The sequence below is a fragment of the Solanum pennellii genome, chromosome 1 (assembly GCF_001406875.1).
Source record: "Solanum pennellii chromosome 1, SPENNV200".
NCBI classification, from domain to species: Eukaryota; Viridiplantae; Streptophyta; class Magnoliopsida; order Solanales; family Solanaceae; genus Solanum; species Solanum pennellii.
In genome coordinates, this window is record NC_028637.1 from 108498420 (window position 1) to 108512353 (window position 13934).

General features: G+C 31.0%; 2 protein-coding genes across 2 annotated transcripts; both read left to right on the forward strand.

Moving 5' to 3' along the window:
* Positions 1–1534: 1534 nt before the first annotated feature.
* On the forward strand, positions 1535–2640 carry LOC107012630 (actin-depolymerizing factor 5). The gene is made up of 3 exons (XM_015212515.2): positions 1535–1695; positions 1772–2031; positions 2241–2640. The coding sequence occupies exons 1-3, from the start codon at positions 1675–1677 to the stop codon at positions 2389–2391; spliced, it is 432 nt and encodes a 143-aa protein (XP_015068001.1). The 5' UTR covers positions 1535–1674; the 3' UTR covers positions 2392–2640.
* Positions 2641–11018: 8378 nt separating this feature from the next.
* LOC107007742 (subtilisin-like protease SBT1.6) lies at positions 11019–13701 on the forward strand. The gene has a single exon (XM_015206495.2). The coding sequence runs from the start codon at positions 11108–11110 to the stop codon at positions 13424–13426; it is 2319 nt and encodes a 772-aa protein (XP_015061981.1). The 5' UTR covers positions 11019–11107; the 3' UTR covers positions 13427–13701.
* Positions 13702–13934: the final 233 nt, after the last annotated feature.

The window sequence follows — 13934 nt, forward strand, 5'->3', positions numbered from 1 at the left end:
TCTCTAATATTTCTCTGATTCTTCCATATCTTGTTGCAACTCATGGAATTGCCATTCCGTACAGTGTTCTGCAGCATTATTTGATGACATGAATATTAAAATAATGAGGTTATTTACGACAATCTTGTGGGTAAACTCAACCTTTGGGATTTTAATTCATTGAGATCAAGAACTCATTTATATATGAATCATTCTTATTGAAAAATGCATTAATATCCATTTAAGTCAATACTAGAAGTGCGTAAAAGTATGTAAGTTTGCCTGCTTCGGAACTTTTACAATGCAAGTGTAATTCATTCTTTATTTTTCTTCTTCTTTTGGGATCTTCAAAGAAAGAATTTCTTTTATTTATTACATGTAGAAATGGATAAGAGGGTGAGACCAATCTTTTTTTCACCTTTGCTTTCACGCCAAGACTTTTTTAGAAATGCAGAGAAAAAAAAAAAGAGAAACGAGATGTGCTTGTGCTATCCTAAAAATGGACCACATATTTTTATTTTTATTTTTATTTTTGGCAACTAAAAATAAAAATAAAGGGAATTTCTGAGATTAAATAAGTTTTATAGCCATGTTAGTCTTTTTATTCCCGGTTAATTCTACTTCAAAATAAACCTGAAATGATATGAGACTACTTGTAAGCGATATAATATATAGTTGAAGTACGTACAATATAGTTTTAATATTATCTCTAGAAAAGAAAAGATTATCCTATCAATTATTATGTTTAAATCTAAACTAATAGGGGTCGGCTCTATTAAGGTTTTCAAATGTATTTTCCTTTTACTTCTTCAATAATTTAATAATGTGCACGCAAGGATGTGACTTGTGGTCAATAACATTAGAAAAATCATCAAGATCGAGGTTCAAATTCAGTAATGTGCACCCAAGGATGTGTTTGGTGGTAAAAAATTGTTAAGGTAACGGTTTAAATTCAAATAACGATAAAAAACTATAGGTGGCTTATCACATTTTATTTGTCTAATGTTACGATATTGTTTAAGAACACATGTTGAATGGACTAGATAACGAAACTATTGTGAATCAATTCGTGAGAAATAAACAATAAACAAGTGATTAACAATAAGAATTAAGAGTAAAAGTGGAATTATCTTGAGCTTTGATAATTCCCTTTAAGAGTTAGAAGACAGAATTATTCGATACTCATTCTAGTAAAGGTAATAACATATTAATTAATTAAGATTGCGCAAAAAAAAAAAATTGAGACATTACCATTATTGGGTGAAAAAATTCCATTGATGTGGCATTCAGTGTCCAATATATCTATGATAACCACAGGCTAATTTTCCTTAATATGTCCTCAACCCACTAATAATTCTTACAATCAATTACACTAATTGTTTAAAGGACCTACATGCACTTCACATTCTTTGAGAAATAACCCATTTTCCAATAATGCCAACAGCCTCCAAGGCAAAGCAGAAATCCCAATGGAGGCTAATTTGGTCATTCCATCATAAAATTCCATAGATTTAATATAAGATAAACTTGTAATATTACCCATAATCTAATGGCATTTGATTAACCAAATCCTATTTAAAACCCCTCCGCTCCACCTTTTTCCCCCAATTCTATATTCCACCTTTCTTCACTTTGCTTAGCATACAAGAAAACAAAACATCAAATTTTCTCTCTAATTTATTTGCATCCTTCACCATGGCTATGGCTTTTAAGATGGTATACATTTTGTCAAATAAATATGTGTCTTTGTCATTTTTACTTGCATTTTTACTTCCATTTGTTTAATTGACAGGCGACTACGGGCATGTGGGTGACTGATGAATGCAAGAACTCATACATGGATATGAAATGGAAGAAGAATCATAGGTATATAGTTTACAAAATTGATGAGAAATCAAGATTGGTGACAGTTGACAAAGTTGGTGGACCTGCTGAAAATTATGAAGATTTGGCTGCAGCTCTTCCTAAAGATGATTGTCGATATGCTGTCTTTGATTTTGATTTTGTTACTGTTGATAATTGCAGAAAGAGCAAGATCTTCTTCATTGCCTGGTTTGTATATATTCTCAACTACTTTCTTTTTAATCCGCAATCATTCTATTCAATGGAAGAGTTTGAGTGACCCAATAGTTTGAAAGGTTTTATTTAACTCGATTTATTTAAATATAGATACGATTTTGGATGAATTATCGAAAAAAAATTAATTTTGTCATCAAGTTTAAATTCTAGATTGATCAATCATACTTGAATTTATAAAACAGGTCACCAACAGAATCAAGAATTAGAGCAAAAATATTGTACGCAACATCAAAAGCAGGGCTGAGAAGAGTGCTAGATGGAGTTAGCTATGAACTTCAAGCAACGGATCCAACTGAGATGGGAATGGATGTGATCAAGGACAGAGCAAAATGATTTATTTTATTTTTAATTAGCAAACAAATTGTTTTTTGTTTGCCATCTTTTTCTCAAACTTTGTTTTTAATATTATAGTATTAATAATAATGACTCCACTTAGAGGGCAAAGATGCTTTCTTTCTTTCCTTCTTAGTGGTACTATTGTGACCTTTTTTTTTTGTGAGATCTACTAAAGTATGGTTGATCCAATCTTCTAATTTGTGATAAGTATCATGTCATTTTCTACTAATTATGAGTTTTGCATAACTTTTATTTTGTGGAGTTTTAAAGATATCTTCAATTACTTTATATACCTTTTAAGGGTAAAGCAATCAAATACTTTTTTTAAAAGTGTTCAGTTTTACCTTTGCCTTTTTCCGTAAAGGTTCGCGTATATTATATGCTATTTTCAAACTTTAGAAATTACACCTAGTGTATTGTTGTTGTTGTAGAATTGTTTTGTTCGATTGATTGATGATTTTGACATTTTTTTTTTATATATAACAAATCTATTGATCCAGATTTACATTGCATTAGATCTTTTTATTTACTTTCATATAACTTTAAAGTATTTGATTTGATTAGCTTTAGACTTCAAATTCGAGATCTTTAATTAAGATGTGGATGGTTAAAAATTGGACACTTTTATCAACTTTATTTTTGGCAAAAAAAAAAAAGCAACTTTCTTTACCAATCTCTTAGAGCAGTATAGAATAAAGTGAGAATAGATGTTTACCAAACGGATCCAATGAGGAGACAATCACATCTTCCTTTCATTCGTCTTTGCCTGGCATCTATTAGCCTGGCGGCAAGTGTTTTTTTTTAAAAAAAATTAAACATTCGTCTTTATTTGCTAAATATTTTTAGAAGTCTTTTATAATATATTATTATTTTAAAATTTAATTAATTTAAATTTATGTTGAAATTTTTTACTTCTAAAAATAAAATGTTTTTATTAAAAGTGACTTTATAGCTTAAACTCGAATTCGACAAAGGTTAGTTAAGACATGATCCAAACTTGTCAACTTGAACTTTATTCGGTTCACATGTGCGTGTAGCGTAGTTAGTTCAAATATGCTCAATTCAAGATTAATTCTCAAGTAGCTTTTTAATTATTACAGTCATATCTAATTTTATATTCTTGTCTATTTTATTTTAATTTGTTAATGGTTTATTTTATAACATCTAGTATAGATCCTCAAATTAAATAAGAAAGTCAACTTATTAATCATAACTATTTACTTTTCGCATCAAAATTTTGGGCAGGTACCAGTTATCTCATCAAATTAATTGAGATGTATAAAGTAAGTTAGACATAACAATTATAATTTTCTTTTAAAAAAAAATCAATAGTGAAAATTAGAATTACAAAAAGGAATGAAGGGAAATAGCAAGTGAAAATAATTAAATTACACGTAAGATAATTCAATAACCACAGTTTGAAATAAAAATACGAAGGGATGAAGTGTTGCACAATCAAAAAGTAAAAACCAATGTGGATCGACGCCCTGACTAGTGATCTGAGTATCCTCAGTTGACTTTGGTTAAATAATGTTAAAGAATAGGGAATTATTCTATGTTCAAGATTATATACGTAACGAAAAATATCACTTTTTTTAAAAAAAAAATCAAACTATTGTACACAAAATATGGTAATAAAATGTTTCGGCCTTGAAATATATACTTGCATGTAAAATCTTACTGACGATGATTAATAAATGTGTTTCTTTTGGTTTACCTTGATCTAATTTGGTAAGTTTCGTTTTATCGTATGCTTTCTTTATTTATTTATTTACTAGAGTCTGGAAGCATATACTTACTAGTTTCTCAATTATTAGGTAGTTATTATTGGGTCCATGCATTTATTTATGAAAAGGTATATCTTTATTTAATACAAAGAAGTGTAATTATTGTAAGTAGCATCAACATCTGCGTATAATTGTACTATATATATCATCATATATATTGTATAAATTGGAAAATGATTGTTTATAAACTGACTGCTGAACTAACTCCATCAATTAAAAATGGGTACACTTCAAACATCATGTGCAACCATCTACATAGCTAATGATGCCAAACACCAAATGTCAAAATGAGTAATTACAAACAAAAAAAAAATTGAAAAAATGACAGATTATAAGATAAAATGATTAATTTGATTCATAATCCCACAAATTATGCTAGCGGGTGATAATTAGCTAGCTTCAAAGGGTAAAATTTCTCCACTAGTTAACTACTAATATTGAGTAGGAAAAGTGGACAAAAGTGTAAATTCATAATTGTGCATTAAGGTTCAAATTATTATAGCTGCTTGAACACATAGTTTAATCAAATAATTTTGATTTGGTGCGTAGGGTGTGGTTTGATAGTCAACCATTAAATATTATTTCTAGTATTTAAATCTTTAGTACTAGGTGATCCATTATCATATATTCAAACAATTAGTACCTATATATGTAGGTGAAAAATAGGAAATATCTGTGTAATTAGCCAAGATACACACAAGCTGATCCAGACAATTTGAGGTCAAAACTTCGATCTTTTTTTCAAGTGGAATCAATAAAAACTTTTCACAATTTCGACTCCAAACAGACACATTTTTCAAAATCAATTCATATAATTTCTAAATTTTGGCTATGGCCTATGGGCATCTTGCTTTATGCAAATCAAAATATTGTCTTTCATTGAATTCTTATATAATTACAAACGGCCCAGCCCATGATAGTCCTTCTTCCCATGTCTCTCTCATTTAGACTTTGGGCCTCAAAACGATTTTTGGTTTACTCCTATAGAGCCCATTACGTTACTTAACAAATTGGGCTTACATTGCACATCCTCAAAGCTTTGCCCTGCCCGACTTGAACTGTGAATATAATGTTCTTTAATTTAGCCAATTTGAGTACATTTAAAATTGAGAAAATAACACTTCGTACCTATTTTCCAAAATTATTTACAAGTGGTTATCCTTAGACCTTACTTTCATACTCTTTGTCTTTTGACAACTAATTCATATTTACAGTTTGATATCATGAGAGTTTGAAGAAAAAAAAACAATGCTTGAATAAAAATACTACCGAATCACTCCTAATGATAATATCAAAGCATATAAACTAAACGGGTGTAAGAACTTACTTTAATACTTAAACTACACGGGTGTTTATATATCCTTTATCATCTTTTATGTTAATTATTTTCAACCTCCGAACACCAGCCCAATTGAAGGCTGGGCATTGTTACACACGTGTGTTTTCATTGGTCCACGTCGCTAAGGGTTTAAAAAATATCTTACCCGTTTTACATCCTTTCTCAAAATACAACCTGACTCATTCCTAAACAAATATACCTAAATCTCTAATCCCAATTCTCATTCTCTCAAATCTACAAGACCTAATCTGAAGATTTTTCTTTCGTTAGCATGAAGGATTTGTTGAGTTTAAGATTTTCGTGAAGAAACAAAAGATTTGTGAAATTTTTGTTCAAGAAGTAACGACAATCTTGAAAAATTAATAAATAATCTGGAAAAACTAAAAAGCGAGGAAACAAAAATCAAAATAATAGATGAAGAAGAATAAGTTTGAATCTTACATTTCGAAGAACAATAATTCTTTCAAAAATTCAACTTTTAGGTTTGAAGAGCTAAGATTTGAGAAAAATCAACAAAAATATAATAAATTAGGTCACTATTTTTGGATGATTGGGTTGGTGAGGGAGAAGAGGTAATTAGGGTTCTTAAAAAGTGAAGATTGTTCTTCAAATGAGTAATGGGTCGGATATTATTGTTAGAGGGGCAAATTTAATTTTTAAAAAAATGACTAACACGACGTTCTAAGCTATAACAACACGCGCTCAAAGTTGATGTACGAAAGATTGAAAATAATTTATATCAAAAATATATTAAAGAGATATATAAATACTCGTGTAATATAAATATTAAAATAAGTTTGTGTGCCAAATTAGGGGGTTTCGTCGATTATATAGATGCCATCAAAGTAATAATTAGGTGAAGGCTTTGTTAGAAAGGGCTGTATGATAACATGTCCGCCACGAAATAAAAGGCCGACAGCGAATATCTACCGTCGCTACTGGCCAGTCAATTATAACTACATGTTATCGCTGATATTTGTAGATTTTAGTCTCTTTTTTTTTCTTTTTACTTTTTTCTGATGCTTTATTCTCTGTCTCCATTTTCATATTTTGCTTTTCTTTTTTGGGTAATTATGTTTTTCTTTTCTTATTCATTGATAGCTTTATAAAGAAAAAATGAAATTTGTTGAAACTTGAGAGTTAAGTCTCTTTTCTACGAAGCAAAAGTTGGTCAATACTGACATTTAAAAAATAAATTATTGAGACAAGGTAGTAATTAGCATAAATTGAATAATATTTTTTTTCTTTTAGTTAATTTTAAATTATTTAAAATATTAATAATTTAAAGCAAAAATAAAAATAACAATTAACTCTCTTGAATTATCACCTAAAAAATATAAACAAAGGACAAAAATATAAAAAAAAATTCCTACTCTAACTTTCAACCATTTACTTATTTTTTAAATAAAGGAAGTATTATGAAAAAAATAAAATTATACAAAAATGACATTATGGTATGGCGGAAAGTCATTAAATTATTTTATTCAAAAAATTTGATCAAAATTTGATCAAAATAATATTTAATCTATGTTATTTTTTTAAAAAAATATTTTACCTTTTACCTAAATAGAAAAAAATCAATTTATTTAACGGAAAAGGGCTTAAAATACCCTTAAAGTATTGAAAATGATACAAAATTACCCTTCATCCACCTATTGGCTCCAATACCCTTCCCACCCACCTATTGGCTCCAAAATTCCCTTGTCATCCACTTTTGGGTTCAAAATTGACCACTTATTCAACAGTTTTAAATTTAAACTATTTATATATTTTTAAAATACGTGGCACTCAACTATTTGTTATAATTTAACTTGTTAGTATATAATTTATAAATCAATCCACTACCCACTTATTACTAAATAAACCCCACAAAATTAATAAACCCGTCATATTACTAATGCAACAACGGGAAAGCTACTGCCAATGAGTGTTTTTAAAAATTTGAGGTGAAAATATCTTTAGAAGTAATTTATCATACATTCAAGTGTCTAAATAAAAATTACCGATAAACATAAAAGTCTGACTATGTTCATCTTGATTATTGTTTCATCTCAATTATGTGATGTTACTTCATAGATAACTTTTTTAAGGTTTTTAAACAAATCGTAAATATTTATAAAATTATATTAAAAAAAGGTGCATGAATTAATTCGGGATTCACTACTTCTTTACCTTTAATCATAAATTTCGAATTCAAACTTGGAAGAGAATCTTATTAAAAGTATCCTCCTAAATAAGCGGCTCAACTTAAATTTAATTGGAGCTTCGATTCGGACTCGAATAATTTTGGATGTCATTTCAGGAATCTATAATTTTATTGTATTTTAGTTGTGTTTGTGGCGATTTTGCTATTATAATTGGTTTATTAATTGGGTGGAGTTTAGTTAGTAATGAGTGGGTAGTGGGTTGGATTAAAAATTATATTAATAAATTAAATTATAATCAAATAGTTGAGCGCCAAGTATTTTAAAAAATATTTAAACAATTTAGTTTTAAAATCGTTAAATAAGTGGTCAATTTTGAACCAAAAGGTGGATGACAGGGGTATTTTGGAGCCAATAGGTGGATGAGAAGGGCATTTTGGAGCCAATAAGTGGATGAAGGGTAATTTTGTACCATTTTCAATACTTCGAGGGTATTTTAGGCCCTTTTCCTTTTGTTTAAAATTAAAAAAAATTATAAATTTTTTAATTTCTAACTAAATTTTCTGATTGTTTAGCACTTCTCAAATTTTTAATGCTTTAAATAATACATAAATTCTAATAGAGAGTTTTTCTACACCGTACCACCAATGAAACAATATTAAATATATGGAGTATTTTATAAGTGGGGTTTACTCAGTGAGTCATTAATAAAGGCATAATATATATATTAGACCCTAAATTTGATTTTAAATTTTAATTTTGACCTCTAATTTTTATAATACACAAATAAATACTTTAATTATTCAATTTTTAAATAAATAAACACATTATCTTATATGGCACAATACACATAAGACACAACATATGACAAAAAATGACATGTAGAACGAATTTCTATTTGTTCAATTCTATATAAATTTAAATTTCAACTTGTACACATTTAAAATTAAAAGATATAAATATAATTAAAAATTAAATTAAAAAATATATTTATATATTATGCATTACATACAATATTAATTTCTCGTAAATAAAAATCTCAACAAATAAATTAAAAGCAAAAAACTTCCTACTAATAAATAAAGTTTAGAAAAGGAAGAGTTAGTGTAGAAATTTGGCAATTGAAGGAAGACAGACCTCGTGAATCGCGGTGATATTCACACGACTTTGAAATGGTGATATTGATACAGAAAAATCTTTTTAGTCAAAAATTTTGGTTAAAATATTAATTTTTTATGTTATTTTATTTTTTAAAATATTTTTATTTTTTAATTTTAATATATTTTTAATTATAAAATAAAAAATATATTTTTTTAAAGTTTCGATCAAATTTTCCGTTCCCTATTCACAAGGTTGTCATTTTATTGTATTGTTAGTTGATTCATCATATATTTATGAATTGGGCCCTCGTATTATTGTGCATGCTTTTATGCTTCAAATATAGGCTGACACGTGGCATCCTCTATAAAAACCACTATGTATTCTACACCTAACTAATGTTTCGATTTAATCACGCAACTATAAATGCTTCCATAAGTCATAAATATTGACTTTTATACTTGTAAAATTTGAATTAATTTTAGAAATGATGAAGGGGTATAGAAATACATCGAAATTAATTTTATGTGTGAAATATTTTGGCATATTTTAATTCATGTAATCTTTCATTTTCGTCACGACCGAACAAGTGGAGGCCAATTTTGATAATCATCCAAATTTAGAAAATGAGGGTCACAATCCATGTCACTCCTATTTTTAATTTCTAAGGAGTATTAGATGTGGTGCTGATGCTACGTCGACAATTTTAATTTCAAAATAATTCCGACATGGTAATACTATTTACCATTTTTTATAGTAAAATGAATTATTTGTGGATGCCAATTGTTGTGGATGCATTATTGAAATCATATTAATTAGAACAATATTGGTCCACCTTCACTTCTTATCTACAAACGGAAAAAGACATAAAAAGAGAAATCATCACTTCTCCTTTGCCTAATCAAATCATATTTTCCTTCATCAAACATTTTAACTAAACCAAATTTATTTAAGAGTATTCTAAAAGATACAATTTTACACATCGCAATTATTAGTATGTTTTATCAACTACACTTTCAAAATTAATTAAAATGCTATTATACCAAGTTTAGGCCTCACGCTGAAGTGTCATGTGTTGACTAGATTTCTAAGCTGATAAAATTTAATTCCATAAATGAAAATGAACTTCTATATTTTATTTATTTGTGTTCAAACTAAAAATCAAAACGGTTTATTATTCTAAATTAACAAGAGAAATCAAAATAAACTAAGTTAGGTAATATTTGATACCTTTATTCCACTTTTTCCGCATAAATTGGGGTCAGAGACATAAGCTAATCTCGTCAACAAGTCCCGACTTTCTTAGCGACAAAATCATATCTAAAATTCCTTAAAACTTTTTTTTTTTTTTAAAAGCAAGTACCCTAACTTAGATATTTTATTCAGATACCATCGATGGATATGATGTAGTAAATAGGATTTTGTTTTTTCTTGATCAAAGATTTCGGATACTAATTAGATATGATTTTTTTTGGGGATAATTGTATAGAATGACAAACTAAAATATAAAATAAATATAGTAGCTACCGTTTGATTTATTTGTATCCATAACAAACTGCTTGTCAGTTCCTCTCTCCCTCATTTTCTCGTTCGCCACTCTCTCACTCTTGCTCGCTTCCTGTCGCTCGCCTCTCTCGCTTTATATAATAGAATTGCATGAAGCGAGAGAAAATTGTATATACAAATGCAAATAAATATATTTTTGTCATATACACTTATAATTATACAATAAAAGTACTCCCCTGTCCAAGTCTCTTTTGCATTTTTCTCTTTCTCGTTTTATACAAATTCAAATTGTGTATAATTTTTCTCTTTCTCGTTTTATACAATTCGATTCAATTGTATATTCCCTACCCAAGTCTCTTTTACCTTTCTCTTTTTCTCATTCTATACACTTATAATTATACAATTCGTGCTATACACTTCGTTTTATATAATTCTCTTTCCAAGTCTTTTTCTCTTTTTCGTTTTATACAATTCGCTTCAATTGTATATTATAGCAAATTATACATTTATATATTTGGTGTGAAACACAATTATATAAACTTTGTTATATTATACAAATATAAATTTTATATTTATTATATGTGAAAGTTGCCTTTCTTTTTCCGATAAGGAACGCTTGCATGTGAGCGTGATACAAATTTGGTATAATTAGACTCTTATATAAATACAGAAAAAACTAAAAAAGAAAATAAAATATTTTAATCAGATTAAAAAATTATGAATAACGGTACTAAAAGGACAATAATCCCTTCTATAACACACCAACTTTAATTGTCAGTAATCTACGCTTCACACTTTACTCTCCACTTTTCAAACCCTACTCACTCTGTTTTCCTCTCATGGCTTCGCTTCTTCTTCTAACACTCTTCCTCTGTTTCACCTTCACTGCAATACCCTTTTTCTCGCCGGTTTCAGCTAACCTGGAAGCTAAAACTTACATATTCCGAGTTGATAGTTTCTCTAAACCGGCAGTTTTCCCCACCCATTACCACTGGTACAGTTCTGAGTTCACTGAACCGGTGAACATCCTCCATGTTTATGACAATGTTTTTCATGGATTTTCAGCTTCGTTGAGTCCTTCTCAAGCTGCTTCAGTACTTCAACATCCTTCAATTCTTGCCACTTTTGAGGATCGTCGGAGGCAACTTCATACTACAAGGTCACCGCAGTTTCTCGGTTTAAGAAACCAGAAAGGATTATGGTCGGAGTCGGATTATGGTTCTGATGTTATTGTTGGGGTTCTTGATACGGGTATTTGGCCGGAGCGTCGGAGTTTTTCCGATCTGAATCTGGGTCCTGTTCCTACACGTTGGAAAGGGGTTTGTGAAACGGGAGCTGAGTTTACTTCTCGGAATTGCAATCGTAAGATTATCGGTGCTCGATTTTTCTCTAAAGGTCATGAAGCTGCCCCTGGATTTGGTCCAATTGGTGGGGGAATCAATGATACCGTTGAGTTCCGATCACCCAGAGACGCTGACGGTCACGGAACTCATACAGCTTCAACAGCTGCTGGGAGGCATGCTTTCCGAGCTAGCATGTCTGGTTATGCATCGGGTATTGCTAAAGGTGTTGCCCCAAAAGCTCGATTAGCTGTTTATAAAGTTTGCTGGAAGAATTCTGGTTGCTTTGATTCCGACATCCTTGCAGCGTTCGATGCTGCTGTTTCTGATGGAGTTGATGTCATTTCCATCTCAATTGGAGGTGGTGATGGAATCTCTTCGCCTTACTATCTCGATCCAATTGCTATCGGAGCTTATGGAGCTGTTGCTAGGGGTGTATTTGTGTCTTCATCAGCTGGAAATGATGGACCTAATGGAATGTCAGTCACTAACTTGGCACCTTGGTTAACTACTGTTGGAGCTGGCACAATTGATAGGAATTTCCCTGCAGAGGTAATTCTCGGTGACGGAAGGAAGCTTTCCGGTGTATCATTATACGCCGGAAAGCCACTTAATGGGAAAATGTATCCCATAGTGTACCCTGGGAAATCAGGTGTGCTCTCTGCTTCACTCTGTATGGAGAATTCACTTGATCCTCATTTAGTTAGAGGTAAGATAGTGATCTGTGATCGCGGTAGCAATCCTCGCGTTGCTAAAGGATTAGTTGTCAGTAAAGCCGGTGGTGTTGGAATGATCCTCACCAATGGAGTATCAAATGGTGAAGGTCTTGTTGGTGATGCTCATATGATACCAACTTGTGCTGTTGGTGCTAATGAAGGTGATAAAATTAAAGCCTATATATCTAAGAATCCAACTGCAGCTGCAACGATCAATTTCCATGGAACTATAATTGGAGTGAAACCGGCTCCAGTTGTCGCATCATTTTCCGGTAGAGGACCCAACGGTCTCAACCCAGAAATCCTAAAACCGGACCTTATAGCACCCGGGGTTAACATTTTAGCTGCATGGACTGATGCAGTTGGTCCAACTGGCTTAGATTTGGATCATCGAAAAGCAGAGTTCAATATACTTTCAGGCACTTCAATGGCTTGTCCTCATGTAAGTGGTGCAGCAGCTTTGCTCAAATCTGCTCACCCTGATTGGAGTCCAGCAGCAATACGATCTGCAATGATGACCACTGCTAACCTCGTCGACAACAGGCTGCTACCAATGACCGATGAAGCCACCGGAAAACCAGCTACACCATACGATTATGGTGCAGGACACTTAAATCTTGACCTTGCATTAGACCCCGGGCTAGTATACGATCTAGCAAACCAAGACTACGTAAGCTTTTTATGTGCAATCGAATACGGCCCAAAGACAATTCAAGTGATCACTAAATCAGCGGTGAATTGTCCGATGAGGAAACCATTGCCGGAGAATTTGAACTATCCATCAATAGCAGCACTGTTTTCAACCGCAACAAAAGGGGTATCAAGCAAGACATTCTTCAGAACAGTAACCAACGTAGGCGACACAAATGCAGTGTACAGAGTGAAAATTGAGGCACCGAAAGGGGTGACCGTGAGTGTAAAGCCGGCGAAATTGGGATTCTCAGAGAAGATAAGGAAATTGAGTTACTATGTAACAATCACAGTGGACAGTAAGAATCTGGTGTTGAATGATTCGGGTGCAGTTTTCGGGTCACTTTCTTGGGTTGATGGAAAGCATGTGGTTCGGAGCCCCATAGTCGTAACCCAAATGAGCCCATTGTAAATAGTAAACTAATCTTGATCCTGTTTGTTTAATCAAGATTTATGGGTGATAATATGGATAGATGTGCTAATCACATTAAACAAGTAGATTCTACACTTTTTAGAGTGGTTTTAAGTTTTTAACCTTTAGTTTATTTTGGCTTTAGGGGTTAGCAAAAGCCTAGAACCCAGGGTCAAAAATATGGGGTTTTGTTTTAATTTTTTTAATTCAAGTTTTTGTGTTTCTTTTCTTCTCTGTTAACTGTGTGATCAATAGTGGTTTCTCTTTTACTTCAATTTTTGCTTTCCAATTGGCATAGTATATGATCAATTTAAGCTTTAATGAAACATCAAGTTCACTATTATGACATGTCCAACCTAACTTATAAATATATTATTTTGTAAGGTAATGGTAAATAATATAAGTAATCAATCAATCGAGCTATCGTGACTTTCCTAGTAAACACACTTAATTAGGTCGAGTGGTGAAAAATTCCATTTACTCAACGAACTAAAACCTAAAAGACGAG